General features: G+C 43.7%; 1 protein-coding gene across 1 annotated transcript in view; it reads right to left on the bottom strand.

The window, feature by feature from the left end:
* lrp2b (low density lipoprotein receptor-related protein 2b) overlaps positions 1-25,772 on the bottom strand; it is a 42,218-nt gene that overhangs the window by 2,072 nt on the left and 14,374 nt on the right. Inside the window, exons 18-76 of the mRNA XM_070990369.1 lie at positions 25,335-25,460; positions 25,090-25,220; positions 24,634-24,771; positions 24,097-24,375; positions 23,756-23,995; positions 23,489-23,611; positions 23,215-23,331; positions 22,592-22,969; positions 22,151-22,399; positions 21,673-21,881; positions 21,326-21,510; positions 20,897-21,125; positions 20,614-20,791; positions 20,258-20,386; positions 19,892-20,058; positions 19,478-19,621; positions 18,949-19,058; positions 18,239-18,416; positions 17,541-17,754; positions 16,790-17,026; positions 16,489-16,680; positions 15,858-16,330; positions 14,599-15,046; positions 14,289-14,454; positions 13,998-14,156; positions 13,623-13,912; positions 12,896-13,099; positions 12,402-12,644; positions 12,142-12,267; positions 11,876-11,995; positions 11,431-11,562; positions 11,009-11,210; positions 10,605-10,900; positions 9,937-10,453; positions 9,582-9,737; positions 9,027-9,197; positions 8,677-8,900; positions 8,399-8,576; positions 7,942-8,138; positions 7,390-7,635; positions 6,878-7,006; positions 6,520-6,639; positions 6,178-6,294; positions 5,971-6,087; positions 5,554-5,691; positions 5,128-5,250; positions 4,226-4,354; positions 3,250-3,381; positions 3,016-3,141; positions 2,724-2,867; positions 2,435-2,600; positions 2,191-2,319; positions 1,643-1,863; positions 1,371-1,553; positions 1,083-1,202; positions 832-919; positions 596-660; positions 312-465; positions 97-154 (exon numbers count right to left, since the gene is read on the bottom strand). Coding sequence (XP_070846470.1) covers positions 97-154; positions 312-465; positions 596-660; positions 832-919; positions 1,083-1,202; positions 1,371-1,553; positions 1,643-1,863; positions 2,191-2,319; positions 2,435-2,600; positions 2,724-2,867; positions 3,016-3,141; positions 3,250-3,381; positions 4,226-4,354; positions 5,128-5,250; positions 5,554-5,691; positions 5,971-6,087; positions 6,178-6,294; positions 6,520-6,639; positions 6,878-7,006; positions 7,390-7,635; positions 7,942-8,138; positions 8,399-8,576; positions 8,677-8,900; positions 9,027-9,197; positions 9,582-9,737; positions 9,937-10,453; positions 10,605-10,900; positions 11,009-11,210; positions 11,431-11,562; positions 11,876-11,995; positions 12,142-12,267; positions 12,402-12,644; positions 12,896-13,099; positions 13,623-13,912; positions 13,998-14,156; positions 14,289-14,454; positions 14,599-15,046; positions 15,858-16,330; positions 16,489-16,680; positions 16,790-17,026; positions 17,541-17,754; positions 18,239-18,416; positions 18,949-19,058; positions 19,478-19,621; positions 19,892-20,058; positions 20,258-20,386; positions 20,614-20,791; positions 20,897-21,125; positions 21,326-21,510; positions 21,673-21,881; positions 22,151-22,399; positions 22,592-22,969; positions 23,215-23,331; positions 23,489-23,611; positions 23,756-23,995; positions 24,097-24,375; positions 24,634-24,771; positions 25,090-25,220; positions 25,335-25,460 — 10,960 coding nt within the window. The remainder of the gene's footprint in view (positions 1-96; positions 155-311; positions 466-595; positions 661-831; positions 920-1,082; positions 1,203-1,370; positions 1,554-1,642; positions 1,864-2,190; positions 2,320-2,434; positions 2,601-2,723; positions 2,868-3,015; positions 3,142-3,249; positions 3,382-4,225; positions 4,355-5,127; positions 5,251-5,553; positions 5,692-5,970; positions 6,088-6,177; positions 6,295-6,519; positions 6,640-6,877; positions 7,007-7,389; positions 7,636-7,941; positions 8,139-8,398; positions 8,577-8,676; positions 8,901-9,026; positions 9,198-9,581; positions 9,738-9,936; positions 10,454-10,604; positions 10,901-11,008; positions 11,211-11,430; positions 11,563-11,875; positions 11,996-12,141; positions 12,268-12,401; positions 12,645-12,895; positions 13,100-13,622; positions 13,913-13,997; positions 14,157-14,288; positions 14,455-14,598; positions 15,047-15,857; positions 16,331-16,488; positions 16,681-16,789; positions 17,027-17,540; positions 17,755-18,238; positions 18,417-18,948; positions 19,059-19,477; positions 19,622-19,891; positions 20,059-20,257; positions 20,387-20,613; positions 20,792-20,896; positions 21,126-21,325; positions 21,511-21,672; positions 21,882-22,150; positions 22,400-22,591; positions 22,970-23,214; positions 23,332-23,488; positions 23,612-23,755; positions 23,996-24,096; positions 24,376-24,633; positions 24,772-25,089; positions 25,221-25,334; positions 25,461-25,772) is intronic.

Raw genomic sequence — 25,772 nt, 5'->3', positions numbered from 1 at the left:
AGCTCTTGGTTTATGTGAAGTGGTAATCATTGGATGTCAATGACACGTGTGACAGCCACCTCTAGTCATGAATGACTGTTTTGTGTTGCTACTGACCGGATCTGAATCCAGCCTTGTTTCATTTCCATCTGATGAATTTGGAGTTGAACCGTTTCTGAAAAAATAATCGACACACATATGATTCAGCTGTAACACGATGCTGCACACAACATACTACAAACCTGCAAGTGATTCCAATATTACATCCTGAAAGCATACACTCAAGCATATGATAATCAATTCTAGCATCTATTAAAGTGGCTTCATCTCACCTAAAGCTGGGCATAGTGGGCATGCTGGGCATGGAGGGCATGCTGGGCAAGTTGTTCCGTAACCTCTCCACCAGGTTAGGTTTCTTCCTGGCAACAAAGACCAGAGCAACTAGCAGAGCCACAATCACCACTGTCACCCCAATCGCTATTCCAACTGAGATGGAGGGACATGGACAGAGGAGGGGGGAAAAGGCAGCTCATTAATAATAGGATTAAGTTTAGCACTTACAAGTGACTTTGAATATTGTTACATTATATTTTTGGCTATAAAAAATTAAATATACTTGAGGATGCAACCACGTTGTTCATGTTTGTCTGGCAGTATTCTCCCTTCCACTGTGGAGGACATCTTTGAAACAAAGCACAAACATTAGAGGTGAAACATTTCATTAACAGTGCCTGTAAACTGAGTAATGCATTTATCTGATGTACAGATGTACATATCTGGAGGGCTGTGCAGTCTCTGTACTTTCTAGTTCATTCTCAGTTGCTGGTTGCAAAGACTGAAATAACGTCTTACATGCAGAGAGCCTTGTTGTCATCAAAGTAGCAGGTGCCTCCATTTCTACACTGACATGGAGGGGGCATGATGGGTGGTGGCTCAAACCCTGAAATAATTCACATGAAGAGCAATCATGACATTTTACAGGCCCGTGGCAGAACGATTTCCATCACTGGGACGTCAATAGAGATGCAATACAGTCTTAGGTAGGAACATCCTCTTCTGTCTTTAGCACCTTACTGACGAAAATAAATCGGTTGTTTTCTTACCAGCATCACATTCAGTGAGACTGCCTGGGATGAAGGTGGAGCCCTCGGGGCATGCGCAGGTGTAACCGCCCGGTCGGAGCAAACACAGGTGGCTGCAGGTTCCCTTACATGGATTCTTCACTGCAGACGCAAGAACCTGAGTTTTAATTCATTCATAAAACTTTCTGTGCATCAGTCAACAATAAAATAAATAAAAATAAAAGACACTATTATTAATCTGCAAATAGAAAACATATGCAGGGTGTATATACTGCATGCTGTAAACTTGTAGGCGAGTGTGCAGCTTACTGTCTATGGAGTTGTATCTCTGCTGCTGGAACACAGAGACCTGGGTCAGCCAGGGCCCGGCAGTCAGCAGCTTGGTCTTGACTCCGAGACCAAACTTGTTCTGCCGGAACACCTCGCCTTTCTCCTGAGTGCTCCAGTAAATGTCGTCCTCGAACACACTCACACTGAAGGGGTTTTGCACATCTATAGACGAGGTGTAACAAAATGTGAACAACTTAACCGAGCTCTAATAAAGAAAGTAGATACTGATGACTGTCCTTCCTAATCCTCACCTATGTAGACAGAAGTTCTACGGTCCTCTCCTGAAGGCAAAATAGACTCGATGCGGCTTTCCTTGGAGTCAGACCAGTAGATTCTGTCGTCGTTGGTGAAGTCAATTGACAGGCCAGTGGGCCAACCCAGGCCGTCACCCACTAGGACTTTCCTCTCCTGCCCGTCCAGCCAAGAACACTCGATCTTGGCTTCGTCTCCACGATCCGCCCAGTACAACATCCTGCAGAAACAGAGCAGAGGTTGAAGTTCTTGGCTCCGAGATGTGGTGGGTTAAAGTTTTCCATGGTGGATAAATACAAAAGGCTCACAGCTAGATTCTTTGTCCCTTCTGCAGTAGTTTGAATGTGAATTTCACTTAAAGAATTTCCATTTGAGGAGACAAATCCAAGTGTGTCTGCCAAATGTTCAAGGAAACACAACCCTACTGGCAAACGATTTCCAAAATATAACACCAGGTGCAAAATGTACAAATTTAGCAAGTGACCCTAATTTACTGCAGTCTGTGTCAGCTCCTTAAAGTCAGGTGTGGTAGCCCTGTCTGTCTCACCCCAGTCGTGGGTTGACAGCCACAGCAGACGGGTGGCCCAGCTCAGTGTTGACTATGTGCTTCCTGTAGCGTCCATCCAACATGGCCACCTCTAACCTCTTCACCCTGGACTCTGCCCAGTAAAGGTTCCTACAGGCAGAAGACACTTACAAAACTACTCACAAAAAATAGTTTGACACATGGAACATTTCTATCACACAGCTGTTCACTCTGAAAATAAGATTCTTCATCAGCTCACACACACCTGCCCACCCAGTCCACAGCGATGCCGTCTGGTGTGGTGATGTATTTGATGTCGAGGTCGACAGCAACAGCCATGTTGTTACTGCCATCATCCACTGAAGGTATGTATGCTCTCTTAATGCCACCTGGTTCAGAATCCTTACGAGCGACAGTGAAGTACACCATACCTGATGAAACACAAGGACATTATGAAACAAGTTCAAGATTTCAAAGGTGCCATTACTGTATTTCTTCGTGTAGACCCAGTCGTCTTTCCCACAGTATATAGTATTAATCTGTGTGTGACGTACTGAATTTGGTGTTGTTGTGGTCCCAGTCGTAGTCGAGAGCCATAATGTGCTCCTCTTCATGCAGGAAGTCATGGTAGGTCTCCGCCTGCAGATTGAACTTCCGGATACGAATGTTCTCTGGTAGAAGCAGCAGGGGAGTCGCTCCTGAGAGACACAGACATTTACATTTTACCTGTGATAAGGGGCTGATAAGCAATGACCAGAATGACCAATCACCAGACAGAAAATAAGTTGCATCTGATTCTGAACTCTCTTCTTCCTCTCTGTTGAGCAATCAAACGATTGTTCTCACCTTCAGCCTCACACATGTTGCCGTCGCCTACTTTCCGGTAGCCGGGAGCACACTCACAATCATAGCTGCCCTTGGTGTTCTTACAGACCTGAGGACAGGTGCCATACACCGCACACTCATTGATGTCTGGAGGAGCGAGAGGAAGTTGTAAGAAAGAGTCGACATTTGTTAAATATTCTTTTTGGTATTTTGAATGCATTTAGTGGAATTTCTGTTCAGTGTGTGTGTGTGTACCCTGGCAAGTGTAAGTGCTGTCGGGGTCCACAGTGTATCCAGGTCTGCAGGAACAGATGAAGCCGGTACCGTTCAGGTTGGTGCAGTCGTGCTGGCAAAGCTTCTCCTCACAGTTCCGATCATGGCCAAAATCTGGAGCCAGGCAACACAGAGCCGCTTACTTTTGATGAAATCCAACAATGGTTTTGTTTTTATGAGGATGCTTATGCAGCTATTGACCATAATCTGGGTATTTGGTCACAATGATTACCTGCACCTTTTTGACTGAACCACGTATCCATAAATAACTCAGAGCAGATTCTGCTCTGAAATTATGTTTATATGACAAAAAAGCAAAAGCTACCAGGTTAGAAAAGAGGAAAAGACCCCATAATTATGGCATCCATATCCGCCCATCATCATTATGAGAAAAGTATCTTAAAATGCACATTTTTTAAATTTAGTTTTCTCATAATTACAAGATCTGTATCTCATAATGATGAGATACCTCATAATTTGATTAATTTCTTACAGTTAAGAGATACTAAGTCATAACTGGGTCACAAACTGGCCTTGGATAAGTGGCACAAAATGGATGAACGGAGTCATAATTTCCTGATATCGAAGTCATAATTCTGAGTAAATCGCTCCAATTTCATTTGGAGAATGCAACGTGCTTCTGTAAAGACGAAATACTCACATGGTGGTCACTGTCCAATACAGATGTCATAATTATGAGATCTTTTTTGAGATTGTACGAGATTGTATGAGATTGTACAATCCATTTCTATTGTTTTTGGCAAAGGCGATGTGCTGCTGCTGTCTTGACATTTGATCTGCATTATCTATGTCCATTAATCTCGTTTTTTAATACTCAACTAAAATATCTGATTAGGATGCATGATTCATAGTGTTTTTTTCCCCAACAACATTTTATAACTGACATAAAAAGAAGATGTTGACAGTAAGTGAATGAGTGCTTTGTCATGCTACTCACTGCAGCCCATTTCGTCAGTGAGGTCCCCACAGTTGTCATTGTGGTCACATACGTATGGCAGGGCCACGCAGTGTCCATTGATGCATTTAAACTCCTCCAGTGTGCAGGGGGCCGGCGTGGGCTTGCGGCCTGAGGAGGACACAGCCAGTATGAGTCATCAACAAAAGTACGCGGGGAAGGTTGAGTGGGTATACAACCCAACTGTGGAAACACGTCCACCTCCACTTGTCTAAGACTGAAGAGCTTTCAACTGTCACTCTTCACTCACCAACTGTCTAAAATACCAAAAAAGAAGACAAAAATGTGTGGACTGCCCACATGTGTAGATAAAAAAAACCCCTAAAGCATACCACACAGTCAAGTACTCAAATGTAGGCACATACATATATATATATATACTCAGGACAACATACTATACTATAGCCACTGAATCACTTGAAGGCTTCTCCACAGCGTCCCTTGTTTGTCTCCTCCCCAGCAACAAATGGATTTAGATGAGCTCGCCAATGTCCACAAACTATTTAATCTCCTCTCAAAATAATTTGCTCTGATTGATGTTTAAGCTGATTGTGTAACAATTCCACAGAACAGACCGTTTCCTTATCTCTTGTACGTTTCAGGTTTTGTGCAGACACTCTCCATTTCACTGGCCTCAGAGAGGAAGGCTGAGGAGGCATTAGTGTCTAATCCTTTACGGCCTCAGAAACTGATGATTAGTGGTGCATTTGCTGAGCATGAACTTATTAGAAATATGATTATGGCTCTGTGTGTTCACACCTCTGTACCTAAGTCAAACTTCTTGCAAGTTTCGAAGCGTAAGCAATGGGTAAGGAGCAATGTTTCCATTCAAAATACTACTGACAAACTACATAGATTGTGGTGTATGTGTGTCTGAGACATACAATGTTCCTCTGTCTCGTCACTGCCGTCTCCACAATCGTCCTTCTGGTTGCACAGCAGGCCAGCGTAGATGCAGTAGCCGTTTGCACAGCGGAACTTGGACGGCATCTCACAGGTGACGGTCACTTGTTAAACACACAAAAATCTGAGTTTAGACCAACCTCTGTGAGCATTAATGACTAAAAACACTCTACAGACATTAATCATGCTGTCTTATCAATATTTGACTGTCTCTGAGGTAGATTTAACAGGAGGAAGCAGTTGAACAGCTGTTCTCATTCATGAGGTGAGGCTCCTTATATTAAGGTCATAAGTTAGTATTGGGGTTAGAATTATAATGTGCTTTAAGGGAGGAACGATTATGTTGATCACAGATAAAATACTTTTCACTGGACTTTACCATATACAATAAACAAAATGTTTCTCACAGCACAAACTGAGCTGCTCGTCAGAGCGGTCGCCACAGTCATCGATGCCGTCACACACCCATTTCTGGTTCACACACAGGTGGTTCTCACACTGGAACTGGTGCTCAGGGCACCAACGGCCTCCTGGGTAACGAGTTGCTGTCGGGGTGGGAAAAAATAAGATGAATAAATAAAATAAAACAGGCAGGATTTAAAAGGCTGCAATCTTTTGGGGGGTGGGCTTTTATGTAGAAATGGGAGTTTGTCCTACTGTCGGGTATTTTAGATATTTTTAAGACTTTACACTTGAATAATTTAGGACTAAGGACATGCAGATACCTCATACACACACACTCACACACAAAGACAGAATACAAGCGCACTAAAACACTGTAGGGGCTGGGCAGTTTGCCACTAGGTTTCATGTGGTTTACTTACGACAGCTGGTCTCATCTGACAGGTCGTGACAATCAGGCCGGCCATCACACTGCAGAGCAACGGGGATACAGTGACCCGAGTCACACTGGAAAAAACCTGGACGACACGTCAGCAACTCTGGAAGAGAGCCAGGATAGTAACGTGTTTGTGCTGTTTCATGACAGAGAATATGTCACAGAAGTGAGTTTGCGTGCAGCGCATGCTCACCACAGTCCCGCTCATCTGAGCTGTCCCCACAGTCGTCCTCATGGTCACACACAAAGTTTCCAGGGATGCACTGTGCATTGTCACATCGAAACTCGCTTTCAGAGCAAGGCCTTGGCTCTACAGACCATAATCAGGGTAATAAAGAGACACACATAACTTCAGTATGAAATTGGAATGAGGTCTTACTGGTCACACACACTCTACACAGTTTTTTTTTTTCCATATACAGTATGAGTAATCCAAAATAAAGGGTAAAGAAAAAATATGTAACTGCGGTGGACGCATGACTCTTGCTGGTTTGTGATGGATTGTGCTGAAAAAGTAGGACAGTAGGACACTCACGGCAGTTCCTCTCATCTGAGCCATCACCACAGTTGTCAGTGCCATCACACTGCCAGCGGATTGGGACACAGCGGTGGTTGTCACATCTGAAATCTCCCAGGGGATCACAGGTCACCTCCTCTGTTGGAAGACAAAGTCAGAAATGGACAGATGAAAAGATCATTCAACCATTAATTCCCACCTATAAAATCAAAATCAAGTTAAACATTTCAATGAAAGAAAAAAAAAACGTGATTGCCATCTCCTTCCCGGCTACAAAACGCAGTCAGTGTCTCTCCTTGCTTCTTCTCAATTAGCTAGTCTTTGTTACAGCCATGCCTTCACATTATATCACATCTGCTGACACACAAGCACTGACCGCAGCCTTGCTCATCACTGTTGTCGATGCAGTCGTTGGTGCCATCACAGCGGGCCCACTGAGGGATGCAGCGGTAGTTTGTCTTGCAGGAGAACTCGGTGTCCTCGTCACACTTGTAGTCTGGACCCACTGGACAAAGAAAGACAGACAGAGAAAGACAGAAAGAGAGAGAGAGAGACAGAGGGAAATGATGAGGAAGACAGAAATGAGACAATGACCATGGTCAGTAAGAACATGAAGAAGAGGATGAGAGGGGAAAACAATCAATACAATAACAAAATGGACGTGGATTTTACAATGATTATATCATTGAAAACATAAATTGTCTGATTATACTGTCAGCTCTGCTATCATCAATTACGGCAGTGCCTTTCTTTTGCTTGCCCATCACAGGCACAAGTATAAGGGAAATTAGGGGTATCGCAGGTTTAATTTCTGCCACAGCCACTGAACAAGACGTCTCTCAGCTCACCAATGAGGATAAGATCATCAGTTTGAGTCGTGTTACTCACTGCAGGTTTGATACGGCTCATCAGATCCATCTCCACAGTCATCCTGGGCGTCACAAAAGTAGCTTGATGGCAGACAGCGTCCGTTGGCACACTGGAACTGTCCCGGACGGCAGGTCCTTTGGGAACAAATCTCTGTGTCCTCATCGCTACCGTCTCCGCAGTCATCTACCCCGTCGCATTGCCAGGACACAGCGATGCATTTCTTGTTTTTACACTGGAACTGGTTTTCCTGGCATCTGTGGTCACCTACAGGGACAGCCAGCAGCTTGACTCATGTTTGAAAATTTGAGCAAAGTCCAAACTGAACCATCTACCTGAATTAAGTCTGACGTGTGAGATCTTCACCTGAGATTAAGCCTGACCAAGGCCTGAAATTTTACCAGTAAATGTAGTATTCCTCATGACTTTACAAGCAAAATCCAAACAAAAATGAAATTAAAAAAAAAAAAAAGCACAGCTAAATTTTCAATTCTGCACAGGTAGAACAACTATAATTTCTTCCTATTGGACTTCCAGTGACAGTAATCACAGTAACTATGTTAATTGTCATACTGCAGAGAGCTGCATCCTCGTCTGAACTGTCAGGGCAGTCTGGGTTGCCGTCGCAGATGAAGCCGGCGTAGCTACAGCTGCCATCCTGACACTGGAACTGGCCAACAGGGCATACACGGGGCGGGCAGGTCTCAGGTTCATCTGAACCATCACCACAGTCGGATTGGCCGTCACACTTCCACCATATAGGAATGCACCTGAGGATGAGAGGACAGAAAATAATTATCTTAGAGATAGTGTGGGTATAAGGCAGCCAATGACTGGTCTTTCACTGTCTGCGTGTCACCGTAGTCAAGATCCCTGTCAACGGGAAACAACAACAACAATCTCCAAGGTTGTAACCTACAGCTGTAGCTATCATTTTCATTATTTTTCAAAGACTTGGATCGGGTTTATACTGTGAAAGAACAGTGAGACTTGATGAATGGAACTGTGAGGACGGTGAAATGGGACTAACTTCTCATTGTCCCCACAGCGGAACTGGGTGCTGGAGCAGTCGGCGGCACACTGGATGGTGAAGCCTATAGAGATGCTGATGAAGTGATCTGGACACTCGCAGAAAGCTTGCTGCCCACCAGGCGCAATCAGACACAAATGACTGCAGGTCAGGTGATGGGAAGTGCAGGGGTTTTCACCTTTGAAATAAGTCAATTCAAAATAACATATTGGTCAATACCAAGCTGCAGGCCACTGAGACAATAAAAATATGAGCATCTACAGTTTAAATGTACATACTTTGAGGCTGCCTGTAGGGGTGGTAGACGTGAATGTCATAGGGCCGGTGTGTGTTGTTGCCCATGAGTGTTCGCTGTTCGCCAGTGTACTTGTGGGCTTTCTCCACTGTGTGTGTGTTCCAGTCTGTCCAGTAAACCCAGTCCTCAAACAGGGAAACAGCAAAGACATGGGGAAGTGTACCAGCAATGGCCCGGTGGCGGTTCTGGCCGTCCATATCTGCAAAGCTGAAGATTGATCCAGTGGAGGGTTAATACACGTTGCAGGCAAATTACTGGTACTAATCATAGATCATAGAGTGCCATTGAGGCATACTTGACTGCAGCTGAAAATGTCTGAATCTCTAAACTCACTCCAGAAAGTTAAGGTGGGCATCAGCAAAGAAGATCTTGTTGGTGGCGTAGTCTATGGTCAGAGCACTGGGCCACTCCAGCTTGGATGTGATAATGGCACTGACATTGCTTCCATCCATGCCAGCTCTGCCGATATATGCTGTGTCACCCCAGTCGGTCCAGTACAGCCATCTGGATTAGAAAGAGGACAGGAAGGAAGAGCACAGAAGGGAGGGGAACAATCCAAACAAAGGATTAAAGAGTCAATTGTAACGGATGTTTACCATTATAATTCTTCAGTAGGTAGCAAAAAGCTAGAGATACCTAACATTTTTATCGTTTGTGCACACATTTTATTGCCTTTCCTATTCCTCTGCCTACCTGGGCCGCTGCAAACAGCACAAGATTACACAGGCTTCGTAAATATCTATTATCGTATATTTCCATTACAGCTACAATAAACTGACAGGGGAGACGTTTTGCAATGTTAACTGTAACTGCTAACATCTGGTTTTGGTGTCACAGATCAAGGGCTTCTGTGTGTGTGTGTGTGTGTGTGTGTGTGTGTATCAATACCCATATTTAGGGTTCACAGCTACAGCACGAGGTTGGCTGATAATATAGGTGGCATTTCCATGTGTGAAAGCTCCTGTCAGCAGCTTCTTCTTGTAGCGCCCATCCAGCTCCATCACATGAAGTGAGCCGTAATCAGAGTCTGACCAGTACAACTTCCTGCAGCAGAAACAAAAGATTTTCACTGACATCCCTGCAGCCATGTTTTGGTCAGACTGATTTAGTAGTCATTACAATGATGCTGAGATTAAAGTGCAAATTTGTCCTTGTTTTCACACACATTTATGTACACATGGGTTGTTTTATTGTTGAATACAACACTAAAGGATTAATTGTAAGTTCCTCTAACTTCACACACCTGCCTACCCAGTCCAGCGCCAGGCCTTCAGCTCCTAACACGTCATCATCTGCCAGCGTCTCCCTGTCAGTCCCGTCCAAACGCATCCTCTCAATCTTTCCTATTCCTGCATCCAGCCAGTACAGCCTCTGCTCAGAGTGGTCAAAATCTAACGCCACCACATTGGACAGCCCCTGGAGAACTACACTCAAATGTGATCCATCAGTGGTCAAATTGCGAATGTAGTAGCGATTACTGTACAACAGGTATGGGGCAATGCCACTGTTCTGACGACAGGTGCGCCCATCCGCTTCACGGATGTACCCCGGGGCACATTTGCAGTGGTATGAGCCAACAACGTTCTCGCAGATCTGGCTGCAGACGGCGGGTGTGCTCAAACACTCGTTAATGTCCTCGCAGGCTTTGCCATCTGGCATGAGAGTGTACCCAGGGTTGCAGGAGCAGTAGTAACCGGTGAGGGTGTCGGTGCAGATCTGGGCGCACTTGTGGACTGAAGGGTCATTGCATTCATTGACTCCTAAACAGAACGATAAAAGAAACAGGAAAGCAAGGGGACACAGTTTTATGAGTTGAGAGATCTCAATGTAATTCAGTGAAAACAGTTCCTCACACATTAGGACGAACTCATACAATATTTACACATGATGTCATATTCCCACGTCTCTTACCGCAGCCTTTTTCGTCGCTACTGTCCCAGCAGTCCATCTCCCCGTTGCACACCTTACTGATGTCGATGCACTCGCCTGACTTGCACATGTACTGTTGGGGTGCACAGGTGGGCTGGGGGGTAAAGCACAAGCTGTCTGCCTCATCGGAGCCATCCAAACAGTCGTTTATCCCGTCGCAAATGTCATTGGCGAAGATGCAGGCTCCGTTACCACAGGTGAACTGGTAGCTGCTGCATGTGCCATAAGTACAGCCCAACTCGTCACTGCCGTCCCCGCAGTCATTTACACGGTCACAGCTGGGGGAAGGAGTAATTCATTAGGCTCTATTCAGTAACAAGAAACGTAGTTTTCAGACTATGAAAGAAATGTCTGCTTTCATTCACTCAGGCAGATCTCTCACTTACTGGAAGTTGAAGAGGATGCAAAGCCCGTTGGAACAGGCAAACTCGTTCATATGGCAGGTCCGATTGGGGCAGTTTTGGAGCTCATCAGCCGCGTCAGCACAGTCTTTCTCGCCATCACACACCGAGCTTATAGATACACAGCGAGGGTGGCCAGGATGCCAGGTTGGGCAGGTGAACTGGTCAGAACTGCAGGTACGGTCGCCTGAAAGAGACAGAAATAGGATGACATGGAAAAACTATACAATTCCACAAATGTGCAAGGTCCACATTCAGCTGTACCGATTTTGAGAGCATACGTGATAGAAGTGTATGAAGAGGGAAAATTCAGATGAGATGTGGGATAGAGCTGCGGAAAGAATTCAAGTATATTCTGGCCTCGAACAAATCACATAAAATAAACAGATTTCCAGTGTAACCCTCACCACACTGCAGTTCAGTAGCCTCGTCACTGTTGTCCGAGCAGTCATTGTTGCCATCACACACCAATGAGTGGGGAATGCAGTTTCCATTGGTACATGTAAACTGACTGGAACTGCATGTTCTGATTTGATCCTCTGCACAGAAACAAAGAAAAAAAATCATTTACAGGAGGCGTTACAAGATCTACTCTATCTAGACAAGGAACAAATTTTAGCACATGCTAATCACTGATTCACTGTATGAATAAGGTCTTATTAACATGTCATTGATAACCATTCTTTAAAAAAAATCTGAAAAAAATCTGAAGTTGCATCAGTCTAAAAAGCAAAAATATCAAATGTGGTTTTTCAATTTTTTTTTATCAATTATATTCATATAGTACAAAATCACAACAAAAGTTATCTCATGACACTTTCTGTATAGGGCAAGTCTAGACTCTGCACTCACGGCAGGAGGGAGGTTCATCTGTCCCATCTTTGCAGTCTTGGATGGAGTCACATACAAAAGAGGCATGGATACATTTTCCTACATCGCAGAGGAACTGGTCCGAAGAGCATGTGCGAGTCTCTGTAGCACAAATCCACAGATTTGTACATATATCCATGCATTCTATCTGAATATCTATCTGAATCTACTCATCAGGTAAAACATAAACTTGGCAGCATGACATTCTTTCTCTCGCTCTTATACTCTCACTCAAGTGTCCAACTTACCACAGAAGAGAGGATTCTCATCGCTGTTGTCCCCGCAGTTGTTGAAGCCATTGCACAGGTCTTCAGGGAAGATGCAAATATTGGTGTTGTCACATTTATCCTGGCCTGGGGGACACGTCCTGTCAGCTGAAGAGGGCAAAGATGCCAAAACCACCATCAACCACAGGATCAAAAACACAGAACCAGTGTCAATCCTAGTCTAATGAAGAACAATGATAAGTCCACCAGTAAATAATTCAGCCAGCTTGATCGTCACTCACGGCAGTTGATTTCATCAGAGGTGGCGTTGTCTTTGCAGTCACTGACGCCGTTACAGACAAAGTCCGCACTGATGCAGCGTCCGTTGGCACAGGTGAACTCACTATCAGGATTACATGTGGGGAAGGAGCAGTCGTTCTCGTCACTGTTGTCGCCACAGTCATTGTTGTGGTCGCAGGTGAAGAGCAGCATCACGCAGCGCCCATTGTCACAGGTAAAGTGCATGGGCGAGCAGGTGTGGAAGGCTGAGCAGGACGAACAACAGAGTGCTGATTTACTCTGTTGCCATTAGAATTATGTTTTAGGCTTTCTGCTTATTCTAAGAGCAAGCAGAAGCTACAACACGCAGTTTAACAAACAGACATTATCAACGTTCAAAGCTAACAACAAAATGAGTGCCCCTTTCCCATGATGGCATCAAAAATCATCAGTGTTTATGTACAGCATTTTTAGAACTGCTTGCTTACGTGGTTTAAAGTCAAATTAAACGTCTCACCACACACTCTCTCCAGCTCATCCGAGTTATCATTGCAGTCGTCGAAGCCGTCGCATTTAGAGGTTGCTGGGATGCAATTACCATTGAGACAAGTGTACTGCTGTGGCTGACAGCGCTTCCCTGTGTCTTGGATGCAGTCTTTACCGTTGTTGGCCAGGTACCAATTCCCCTCATGAGGACACTGGCACTCTGGACCCACTGGACCTGCAGGAGAGATTATGGGAGGAGAGGGATTTTAAGAATGGAAAGGAACTGGAGGAAACAGAGATAATCTGTCTTTTTAATTAGTAAAACTGTGTGTCTTTGTGTCGTTTAGGATCTTCAGAACCTCTCTGCTTGCTCTGAAGTCTCAGAGAGAATGGTCTAACTTCAAGTTGACTCAAAGCATTTTGTCTGTCACTGTTAAAGCTTCAAGAGGTTTTATGTAAGATTTTATTTTGAATTATTATATTGAGAGGCCACAGGCACAATTTCAGGGACCAAAAAGAGAGCTGCATTCACAATAGACAAGGTCATGTATACAAGACACGTCCAGATACAGAGATATATGCTGATGTTGCTTTGGAGGACAGAGATTCGACCTCAATGAAGACAATGAGAACACATGAAAAATACCAGGTGTAAATGCAAAGGCAAGATTGGATTCTTTGTTTTCTGGAAAACACATCCAGATACAGATCCCATTTTAATACCTGGTGTAAATGGGATGGTGAGAGTTTGTGCTTACCGGGAACACAAACATGACTGCAGCCTCCATTGAACTGCTGACAGGAACTGGAGCAGCTCTCCTGCTTTGATGGAGAATAAATGTGGATGTCGTTTGGTCGGTACTGCAGCTCCTGAGCCAACACTGTAAAGCCAGAACCATCATCCTTCGAAGCCCTGAAGACTGCTCTCTCAGTCCAGTCGGTCCAGAAGATGTCTTGTTGGAAGACAGTCAGGGCGAAGGGGTACTGGACCCCCTGCAAGATTACTTGTCGGTTCTCACCGGTCAGAGTGGCCCGTTCAATCTTATCCCTGGGAAGGAGTAGAGGAGTTGTCAAAAAATGTGAACAGCACAGGATCTGCTGCAATACAGTATATATTTAAACAGTGCACATACAATGAGGCATCAGCCCAGTACAGCATCCTTTCATCATGATCCAGAGACAGGCCATTTGGCGTTGTCAGGCTGCTATCGATGATGGCAGTGCGGAAGTTTCCACCCAGTGTGGCCCTTTCTATCTTAGCTGGAGTGCCCCAGTCAGTCCAGTACAGGTAACTGTGCAGAGAAGGAGTGCAGTGAGAAGGGAGGAGAGGACCTCTTGGATATACTTTGATGATGGCATCATAGTGAGTACATCACATCTATGTCCAATCTGTAGACACCTGGTAGAGAAGTAAGAGCTTTTACCCATAGCAGGGGTCAACAATGATGCCTCTGGGACGGTCTGCATGGGCGATGATTGTGCGGTTCCCCCCATCCACCCCTATGGCCTGGACATTGCGGCTAGAGTAGTCAGTAAAGTAGAGACGCTTGTTGACCCAGTCATAGGACAATCCCTCTGGGTCATCCAAATCTGAGCAGTGTAACAGAGGAAGAGGATGTTGAATAAAGACAGACAAAAATAATAAGTCATGAAGGAAGTGGAAAATGAGATGAAAGTGAGGCTAAAACAGGAAACAGAAAAATTCATTAAAAGAACAGTAAAACAGTAACTCACTTGTAGCTATGATGACAGGCGGGCTGGTGGGGGATGACGTGGAGATGTAACCAATTCTGCTCTGACCAACACCGATATACTGTGTGAAGAAAATCCTCCTCTCCTTGAAGTCAAAATCCAAAGCGATCAAGCCGTAGCCCAAGTTCATTGCTGGGTAGGGGGTGCTGTGATCTGCGGGGTCTAACCTCAAGCTATTCAGCGTGTAGTCTGTGGTGAAAATTATAAACTCATCTTGCCCATAGCCACAAAATACTCCATTACTAAGGAGTGACCCATGTGCACAACTACATTTTGGTCTCTCCTGGTCTACTATGGCGAAGCAGAGCTGCTGGCACCCTCCATTGCTATCGTGACATGGGTTAAAGCCCACCTGGTTGGCAGATGTTGGCTGGACGTCACTGTCAAAGACAGTGACGTCCAGCAGCCCATCGAGATTGTCTCGAATTACCTGGAACCAGAAAAAGAAAAAAACTGTTTTGTTATTTAGTGCCATGGGCTAATTTTCTGTCAACTAATTGTTTCAACTCTTCCACCAACCAACCCAGCCTTCACTCCTGTTACTTCTGACCAATACAAAATGTACTATTTCCCATTGGTAACTACTATTGCAGCTACTATTGTTATTGCTACCACTAAATTTATTGAGCTTTAGTCATCTGTTTTTTCTGTGGCCAAAGGGAGGATTTCCTCTTTGTCCAGTCCAAAGAAAGATTAGTTTCTCATTTGACTGGAAAACAACTGAGGAAGTGAGAGATGAGCAATTACGCTTAAGACAGATAAGAGTTGAAATAATTAGTTGATTAGCTGATCGACAACAAATTAATCTGTTGTAATAATCAAAGACTTTTGTTTGTTCCAGCTTCTCAATGTGAAGATGTTGTGCTTTTCTCTTTTCTATATCATTGTATGCTGAACATATTTGGGTTTTGGACAGCTGGTCAGACAAAACAAGACGAAGAAATTGAACTGTAATTTCTTACATGCATTTTTTTTCACCTTCTTTAGTTTAAACAATGAATCAACAAGGAAAATGATCTGCAGACTAACCAAATAATGCTGCAGTGCACTGTTTATGACTAGCATTAGTATTAGTAGTAGCAGTAGTTATTAGTAGTATTATTAATAGTAATATTTGAGTCCTCAATAAATTGTGTGAACAAACTTAGACAAATTATCTTGCTATGTCAAGGGCAGATCACAAAACAGCATCATTGAGAAAGCTAAAACTGTGTGTTAAATTCAGTGAATTTAGCTCTCACCTCTGGCTGGTCAGAATTGGCAGGGTCCTTACTGGCCTGGAAGAGTTTCTCAAGATTTTTATCCACCCACAGCATGTAGTTTCCAAAAATAGCCATTCCTGTTGGAGACGGATAACGGCTCCCATACCGGACAATCTGCCTCTGTGTGCCTTCTGCGTCCATTCGGGAGATCATATCAAGAACATCGTCCGTCCAGTAGAGGAAATTATTGGTGTAATCAATGGTAAGGCCGCGAGGTGACGCTAGGCTTTCTGATGCCAACACTGTACGGTTGGTGCCATCCAGCAGGGCCCGCTCAATCTTGGGTGCGTTGCCACCATCAGTCCAGAAGAGATAGCGCAGCCTGGGGCTGACAGCCACGTCCCGGGGCTGGTCATGGGAGGACTTGAGGAGAATCATTCGGTAGGTGGTGTTGATAGAAAGCACCTCCAGAAAGGTCTGTTCCTCAAAGGCATTGGTGAAGTATAAGTTACCTAAGAGAGTGAGTGGAGAGACAAGAAAGATGAGAAGTACACAGCTTTAGCGTTAGGCCAGGTAACATAGGAGTTTAGAGTTGAGACAAAATCAATACACATCTTTGCACGTAAAGCCTCACTGTAAAGATAATGGATGTGGGAGAGTGGCTTCATACCCGCAATCCAGTCTACAGCGAGGCCCTGGATGCCTCTTCTTCCAACGCCTGAGTCGATGACACTGCTGTAATCCCCTCCATCTGTTCTGGCTCGGAAGATACCCTTGTATGCGATGGAGGTGCTGTTATCAGTCCAGTACACAAAGCCAGACTCAATGTGGAGGTCCAAACTGCCCTTCATGGAGTAGGCTGCTGCAAAAGATAATAATACTACTTGTAGAAACTGACAATTTGGTACTTGTAGCTAATATGCAGAACTGGGTCAAACATCATAATGCACAACACTATTAAGCCAACATACGTCCACCGACAGGCACCATAGCCTCAGAGTGGTCCGAGCTGTTAATGTGGAAGCCACGGATGTAATTGGGGGTGGAGACAATTGCAAAAGAATCATACTGTTGACAGTGTGAGCCATCTTGGGAGGGGTAAAAGCCTGTGGTGCAGGCACAGGTCTTTTTATTGTCTGGTTTGGGCAGACAGAGATGGGGACAGCCCCCATTGTTGGAGCTGCAGGCGTTGGTGGTCCCTGCCGACTCTGAGGTGGGGGAAAACAAGAGAGGGGTGGAGGTGAGCATTACTGCATCATATGAGTCCATATTGCCGTCATGCAACAGGAGAATTGAACAACATTTAAACAGATGAAAGAGGCAGCGTTTTGTCTCCTTGTATGAAAAATGTTCAACAACTTTCTGCAAAAGAAACAGAATAATGTAATAATGCAAAATACTTTCGTGGTGAAATCAGAGGACAGGGAAATCTTCTCCCGGTCTTCAAAAACAGCAGATTATTTGCTTATTCTAATTAAAAAGAGTAATGACAACTATAAAGGTAAAAGGCCTAATCAACACAAAAGCTACATTCAAAAGATTAAATACAAGTGCTGCTCAATCCTGCTGTGTGCTGCCCTTGAGAAGGACACTAAACTCCTAATCACTCAATCACTGGCAGTAATTATTATTTGGATTATATAACATTCTGGATGAAAACACCAAATAAAGCACAAGGACAGACGCCTCTGGCTTAAAGTGGAAAACAGTGAATCCACGTACTGTCTCTGGCATACACTTTGAGTCCATGGAGGCCAGACATGCCACTCCTCATCACCACCTTATTGGAACCGGTGTCCTTGTCCACCCTCTCAATGACTTCGTAGTCCAGGTCAGTGTAGTACAGGTAGCTCTCGTGGACTGCCACCCCCCACGGATGGGACAGGCCACTCACCAGTGTCACCCGGGTAACTCCGTCCATGGTGCCACTCTCAATCTGGGCAAACAAGGAAAGGGCTACGATGAAGATGAAGCTACAAGCAAAAGATTAGCACAAGAAGTCACCTAATAACAAGTAGAAAGTTAATGCATGTGCCTAATTTGAAGAAATTCCCTTAAGGCGTTCCTGAAATATTGCATTCATGAGAATCTCATTCATGGGACAGACTGCGTACAGACGGATGGACAACCGGAAAACATAATCCGTCCGGCTACAGCTGTCACCGGTGCGGATGTATAAAAGCATGAGCTTGGTCTGAACTCATCAGATAACTGATTGACATGAACTGAAATGTCTTGTTGTATAGTGTAGCACTGAGTATTAAAAGGATTAAGGATAGAACATGTTTCACCGTGAAATTTACATAAAGGCTGATGCATAAAAGAAATAGAATTAAAGAGAATTCCCCTCAGAATCCCTAAAATGAACCTTGTGCTGAACACAGTAACTGAGAATAGTTGAGCATGTATACTGCACATACCACGCCTGAGCCCGCCACACCCCAGTACAGTTTATTGGCAGGGGGGTCAGCGGCGATGAATCCTATGTTAACCAGGTTTCCTGTATAGAGGTTCTTGAGGTTTCCTCCGTCCATGTCAGCACTGCCAACCTTTGGAGGAATTCCACTGTTTGACCCCTTGTCTGTCCAAAACAATTTCCTGTGAAGGAAAAGTGTAAATCTTAGAAACAAGTGAGGAGAGTCAGTCAAACATGAGTCAGTCATCATGTTGTAAATATCAAAGATTTCAAATTGAGCCATGTGTAAAACAGAAATAACATTTCTGATATATACAGACAGTGATGTGTTACTGATGACTGCTTAAAGTTTATTTATATCGAAAGAAATATGATTAAGATGGACGTGTTGCTGCAGGAAACATAAATCCTCTTTATTTCCAATTTCCTGACTGTCTTTCAAACAATTAGCCCACTTTGTCCTTTAATAAAGTTCAGTTAATAAAGTCTTGTTTTATTGGCTCTGTCTTTCCAGTGTCAGTGAGTTTAGCATGTAATTATGATTTAACGAGTAAAGCTCTCACCATCAAAAACACAGAGGTAAGGACGAGCATGTAATTAACCCAAGAAACTGACACCTGGTTTATCGCTTCCACTGTTTTTCTCATGCCACTGACAAAAAGTAACACACAAAATACTCCATAGCTCTCTTGTATCAGTGAACAGTTGCTGTACCCTCTGACTGGATCCAAGGCTATGCCAATGGGCTCTCCTACTGCCTCTGGTTTACCAGTGGAGGCAATGAGGATCTTCCTATAGTGCTGTTTTCCATCCACACGGATAACCTAAAAGTCAAGTGTAAAAGTTTTGTTTGTTCACTTGAAAAACAGAAATGAAGTGATGGAACACAAAAACAACAAAATTTGCAGGTAAAGAAAAAAACTCTTTCACTCATAAAACATGAACTGTACATTAAAGGACACAAAATGAATGCATACTAAATAAATAAAATGCAGTGATTATATTTGACAAAGAAGAAATCCAAGATACATCTGTAATGAATTAAGACTTAATGTCCTATAACAGAAAACGGGGAGGCAGCATGTTTGTTTTTGTTAATGGTTGAATCTAACAACACTATAGCAGGCTCTCTATAATTCCAGTTTAACCTTTATCACATTTAATCTAGTAGTTTTGTCTGGACTCTTTCTCCCATTGTACTGTCAGTAATAAACATCATAATTTTGTTTCAAGATGTGCTTACCTCTATGGATTTACTAGTGGGATTGGTGTAATACATTAATCGGCCTATCCAATCAAAAGCCAGACCAGATGGTGAGCCAATGAAAGCAGCTGGAGCAAACTCAGACCTGTTGGTACCGCTGGTTTTCACTTGCCATATAGAACCCTGATATCGGAGCAAAATCAGAGAGCATGCTTCAACACAAGTAGATGTTCAAATAATGCATAAAAATAACCCCCATAAACAGAAGGTAATAAACACAAGTGCACATCAGTACTCAGTCACACATCTATTATATTCTATGTTATAATAAACAAATCTATCAATTAAGGGATTCTTTTTCTCCTCTATAGGAATACTGTTAATCACATTTCAATCAAAAGCTATTGTTGCATAAAACATTTCTCCCATGTTCAATTAAAGACATCTACTCACAGTGCTCTCCACCCAAAAGACAATCTGCTGCTGGTCATCGAAGTCGATGTCACGCCCCTGTCTAATGCCCGACACAGGGGTCACTGCATTGTTGGATGGGTCAGTGGGGTCCAGAGGAATGCCAAGAATCACTGAATCTCTCTCCACCAACAAGAAGGGAGCCTCATCTAGAATAGAAGAGAAATACACAGAAATACACATACTGAGCTGTAGGACAAATGTATATAAATCCAAATTAGAAAATGAGTATTTGTCCACATGGTTTATTTGTACCAAGATTTCACCATGGTTAAATCATGGGAATATTTGTACAGAAATCACTGTAAAAAAAATAAAAAATAAAATAAAGCTACTTCAGAAACTTACCTTTGACACAGGTGCGTTTGTCAGTGTCCAGCTTCCAGCCAGACTCACAGTGGCAGGTGTGGAACCTGGGTCTCAAGGTTGATAGCAGGCACAGCTGAGTGCACAGGTGCTCTCTGCATGGGTTCAAGGCTAAAGGCAAAAACCACTGTGTCACCTTCGATCAGATTTATTCTAACCTTTGATATGCTACTTCAACATACTATCCAACGCAGCCACAGCCACAATGCAGCCATTATGGTGGAGTTTTTACATGCACTACATTTCTCTGAGTTAATATGCCGTGCACACTTTTACCTCCGTACTCACAACATTCAAATTCACTTCCAAGAAAGATTTGCTGTTCAACTAGAAGTTACCTGCAGGCTGTTTGATGGGATGGTCCATAACGATGCCCGTGGGCTGGATCACATCACTCAGCAGAGTAGTGATGTTGCCACCATGGAACTTGTTCGTACTCATCACTTTGCTGGTGTCGCGCTCTGACCAGTAGATGCTGTCCTCGAAGATGGTCATACCGTGTGGGTGCTGGAGAACCTGGAATGAGGTGGGCATGTGGGTGGGAGTGTTCAGGCTATCATCTTATGTACCACCTTCAGAAAATGACACTTGCCTTGTTGCAGAGAACCAAAGTAAACCCACCATGTTACTTGCCATGACCTGATAGCGGTTACTGCCATCGTAGTCACAGTAGTCAATATACTTGAGGTAGGCATCAGCAAAGTAAACCCTGTGTGTGGTGTAGTCCAGGGCCAGGCCGCTGGGCCAGTAGACCTTAGTGCTGACAATGACACTTCTCATAGCTCCATCCATGGAGGCCCGCTCGATCCTGGGGTTCTGACCCCAGTCTGACCAGAACATCAGGTTGGTGCTGGAAGGAAAGGCAGTGTGATAAAGAGCACTAATAAAATGTCTTGTGACTTGTTGTTCACAGGCTGAAATGTGCCATTCACATGATTAACAGTGAACCTGACTCCCATCCCGCTGGAATCCCACAGGAGCCCAGACTCCCAAAAATATGTCAGCTCTAATCTAAATGTCCTTGTCAGTTAGTCCAACAGAGATACTTACTGGTTACGGGGGTCTAGAACCAGTCCACGGGGGCTGGTAATATTCTCAGTGAGAAGCACTTTCCGAAAGCGACCATCCAGAGTGGAGACCTCAATGTTCTCCATGACAGAGTCAGTCCAATAAAGGTTCCGACCCACCCAGTCCACAGCTATACTCTCTGGTACCATCAGACCAGCGGAGAACACCTAGAGCAACAGGCACACACTGAGTCAATATTGTACAGCTTGATTTAGTTTTTTTTGTGTTTCTATACAGCGAGTATGTTCAAATTATACCCTTTCAAGACATTTTGTGACCAGAGGTTGAAATCTCTCTCTTTAATTCATCTGTGCCATCATTTCTCTTACCTCCTTTTCATCCGTGCCGTTCTCATAAGCACTCCATATCTTCTTCTGCGAGGCATCAGCCCAGTAAATTCTGGAAGTTATGTGATCAAAGTCTACAGTCACAATGTCTGAACCGCTGGCCACTGGGTATATCCGGGGTGGTCTCATGTTGAGCCGGTGGCCGATGACCTGGCTACGCTTGGCAACCAGAAGTATAGCTGACAGTTTGTCTAAAGGCAGAAAAAGATCTTATTTCCCATGCACCAACATCTAATCTGAAGTGTATCTTTGTGTATATAGAAGCATTTCACATAGAAATAGCATACACAAACCGTAAAAATGAATAGTATTCTGCTTCATTTGCATGCAGTGCAAAACTTTTTTAGTATCTTTCTATGTTACGCATTTTATGTTCTATTCGCCATCTATTTTCTTTTTGTGTTAAATCAACTCAGCGTTGTTTAATTTCAACTTCATTTGCAATGTGTGTGCTGTTTACCAGCAACTTTGCAGGTGCGTCCATCAGGCTCTAGATCGTAACCATGTGAGCAGTAGCACCTAAAGGTTCCTCTCTCGTTGTAACACTCCTGGCTGCAGAAGCCTGGGATCAGACACTCGTCAATGTCCTCACAGGTCTTGGTGTCGTTGAGGAGCTCATATCCTGATGGACAGGTGCACTGAGACCCAAAGGGTCCTTGGATGCAACCATCACTGCAGCCCCCATTGTTCAGTGAACAATCATCTTGGTCTTCGTGTAATTACATGACAGTGAGTTAGTGCTGTGCATTTTTAACATTTTTTACAACCCAAAGTTTATCTGAGATGTTGTATTATTTTTTGATTATTCACAACACAATATATTTTTTATTCAGTTTTATAGGTATATTCTTTGCTAAGGCTTAAGTAGAATATATATTGCATGGAATATTTTAAAACTCACTGCAGATCGGTGACTCATCTTCTCCATTGGGGCAGTCGGCCTGGCCGTTGCACACCTTATCCAGGTCAATGCACAGCTGGCTGGCAGGGCACTGCCACTGGTGGGAAGGACAGCTAAATGGAGGGGTGGGGCAGTTCTGTTCATCACTCATGTCCAGACAGTCATTATCACCATCACACAACGAGTATGACGGGATGCACAGCTTGTTGGCACACTGGAAATAGTCGGATCTGCAGGTGACAGGCGGGCAGGAGTTGTGTTCATCGGATCCATCCTCACAATCTGGGTGGCCGTCACACTCCCACTCTTCTGGTATGCAGAAACCGTCGGTCTGGCACTGGAACTCATCACTGTGGCAGAGGCCTGGACCTCGAGTAGCTGGAGGGGCCACAAACATTTAAAAATGACTGAAACTTCAGTGGCTTACTTTTACTTTACTTTTTTTAAATTTCAAAAACTCACCAGCAGAAAGAGAAATCTTTTAGCTGATTGAACAATATTAACAATAAAGCTGACAGAACTTCAAGCGGTGAAATCGGTCATAGTTACATCATTAGCACAACTGACATTCATTCATTCATTTTGTTGTATATACTGGTCATTGGTGAGAGTTGGTAGCTTACGACAGTCTCGTTCATCAGAATGGTCCTTGCAGTCAAACACTCCATCACACTGATATCTTCCAGCAACACACTGGTCTCCAGTGGCACACAAAAAATCATAGGAGTTACAGGAGAACTCTTCGGGTGTAAGGAGAAAAATAAGAGGGAAAAGGTAAGTACTTAACAGAAGCATGGAGATAAGTCACTAAGCATTACAAAGTATTTTACAACACAAAAAATGGTCAACATAAACAAAAAAGAACACAGAAAAGAGTGACATTGTAGTGATTCCTACCGCAGTTCTTCTCATCAGAGCCATCCAGGCAGTCCTGGACTCCATCACACACGTAGGAGTTGTAGAGACAGCGGTGGTCGGGACAAAGGAAGTAGGTAGGAGGGCATGTAGTAATGGTTGAATCTGTCAATCACAGATACAACACATTTATCAGAATTTTGTTACATTAGATTTACAAGAATATATTTGCTTGCACAGTATTTTATATAGTAAAATCACATTGAGTGAGGTGACTGAGCTGAGAATGGACAGTCCCTACATACTTACTGCAGTTGTGTTCATCAGAGCCATCACCACAGTCATTGGTACCATCACACAGCCATCCTTTAGAGATACACCTGTTGTTATCACAGGTAAATAAGTTGGCAGCACAGGTGGTGGGGAGTTTAGTGGGACAGTCCATTTCATCAGAACCATCACCACAGTCATCCATGCCATCACAGCGCCAATGGGATACGATGCAGTGCTTGTTGTTGCAGGTGAACGCTTGTGAAGAGCAGGTTGCTCCTGGTGGACATGTATGAGTCAGTCAGTTGGATTAAAACAATTATTGCTCAATGATTACCTTCCAATACTCCTCAAATACACATATTTTGTAATACATTCACCTGTATCAGTGCAGTTGGCCTCATCAGTCTTATCCATGCAGTCAATGACTCCATCGCAGCGGACGGAATTGGGTCTACAGCGTCCTTCATCACACTCAAATGAGAAGTCACCACAGTTGTTATCCAGTGGGGGAACCGAATCGTCCTTGATGCAGTCCATCTGATTGTCCTGAAGTTTCATGCCATACGGACAGCCACACACTCGACCGAGGGCCGGAGTTGGGAAACAAAAGTGGCTGCAGTGGCCATTGGGCAACCTATTGCATTGGCTGGTGATCGCTGTCGGGAAGATGACACTATAGTCAGTGGGTTTCTGGACTATTGTATCTGTCTGACTCACTGCTCGACTATGGCTGTGGCCCTGCTCACCCTGCAGTCTCTGATTATTATGGCTTGAAAAATTGATATGGTTATCATTCTCTTCTTTTCTAGAACTGTCAGAATTTTAACCTGTACTTATCACTCTGCATGAGTTACTGTTGGTCAGGAGTATTAAACTATTTGCAGACTCCAGTGCCTCCCTCTGTGTCAACTTACTGCTGTGGAGGTCAGCTGTGTAGGCCTTAACATTCATGATGCCAGTGATTCCTTGTCTGATCATAAAGTTTCCTCCTCCATCCCTCTTCCTCATCTCAAACACTGCTCTGGTCCTTGTATCAGACACATACAGATAGTCTACAAGACAGAAACAGATTGTTTAGCAGCATTTTTAAAAAGACTAGAAAAAGGTACTAAAAACAAAAAAGAAAATATCATAAATAAGTCACGAGTAGCTGTACTGGAATAATTTTAGAACAGGCAAAATGTGTTCAATTTGTAAAACAATGTATGCAATATAAACTAATTTTTAAAGTAAGAAAAGAAGTTTGGACTTCATGCTAATTAAATAACTTATCACTCAGTATATTATTGTGCATGTGCAGTATAGGTATAGTATAATAAGTGGAGGTCATAAAACCAGAGAACAAAATTCTGTTTCACCAAGAAACCCACCTTTATAAACTGTTAGAGAGAAGGGTTGAGTGATCTGGCCAATATTGGTAAATGTTTGTCTGTCAAATCCGTGAACACTAATGTGACCAATCTGGTCCAACTGGGAATCCACCCAGTACAGCCTGTCGTTCCTGTCAAAGACCGATCACAAGGAATTAACCAGTGAGTATAAACAAATTCTGCAGATCACAAAACTTCCAAGACGAGAATCACGTCATGGTCCTGTAGGTGTTCACTGTGCTTACGCATAATCAACAGCGAGTCCGTATGGCCACCCCAGCGTTGTGTTGACCAGAGGAACAGCACTGCTACCATCGCAGAAGCCTCTCATTATGCGCGCTGGGCGGTACCAGTCAGACCAAAACAAGAAGCTGTGGTTCAACATTTGATTAAACACACAAGAGGACAGATCTGTTTAGTGTCAGTCAAAAATAGGATATAATGAAAACAGTGAATGATGCTTTATGGATTTTAACAAAACCTTGGAGACTGAATGTGCTAATGTGTAATTTGCATTAAGTGTAATACTTAGATAAAATAAAATAACCTGTATAAATATTTCTTTCAGAGAAGTAAGCAGTTGATCACAGTAAAAGACACAATATCAATGAAAGGTTATTGGACTGATATTTACATGCAAAGGTGAATGTGATATACTGTGAATGCCTTTCATTCCCTTGCTG

The sequence above is a fragment of the Chaetodon trifascialis genome, chromosome 21, assembly GCF_039877785.1.
Source record: "Chaetodon trifascialis isolate fChaTrf1 chromosome 21, fChaTrf1.hap1, whole genome shotgun sequence".
NCBI lineage: Eukaryota > Metazoa > Chordata > Actinopteri > Chaetodontiformes > Chaetodontidae > Chaetodon > Chaetodon trifascialis.
Note: the sequence above shows the minus strand (reverse complement) of the source record. Positions and strands in the feature narration are given on the sequence as shown.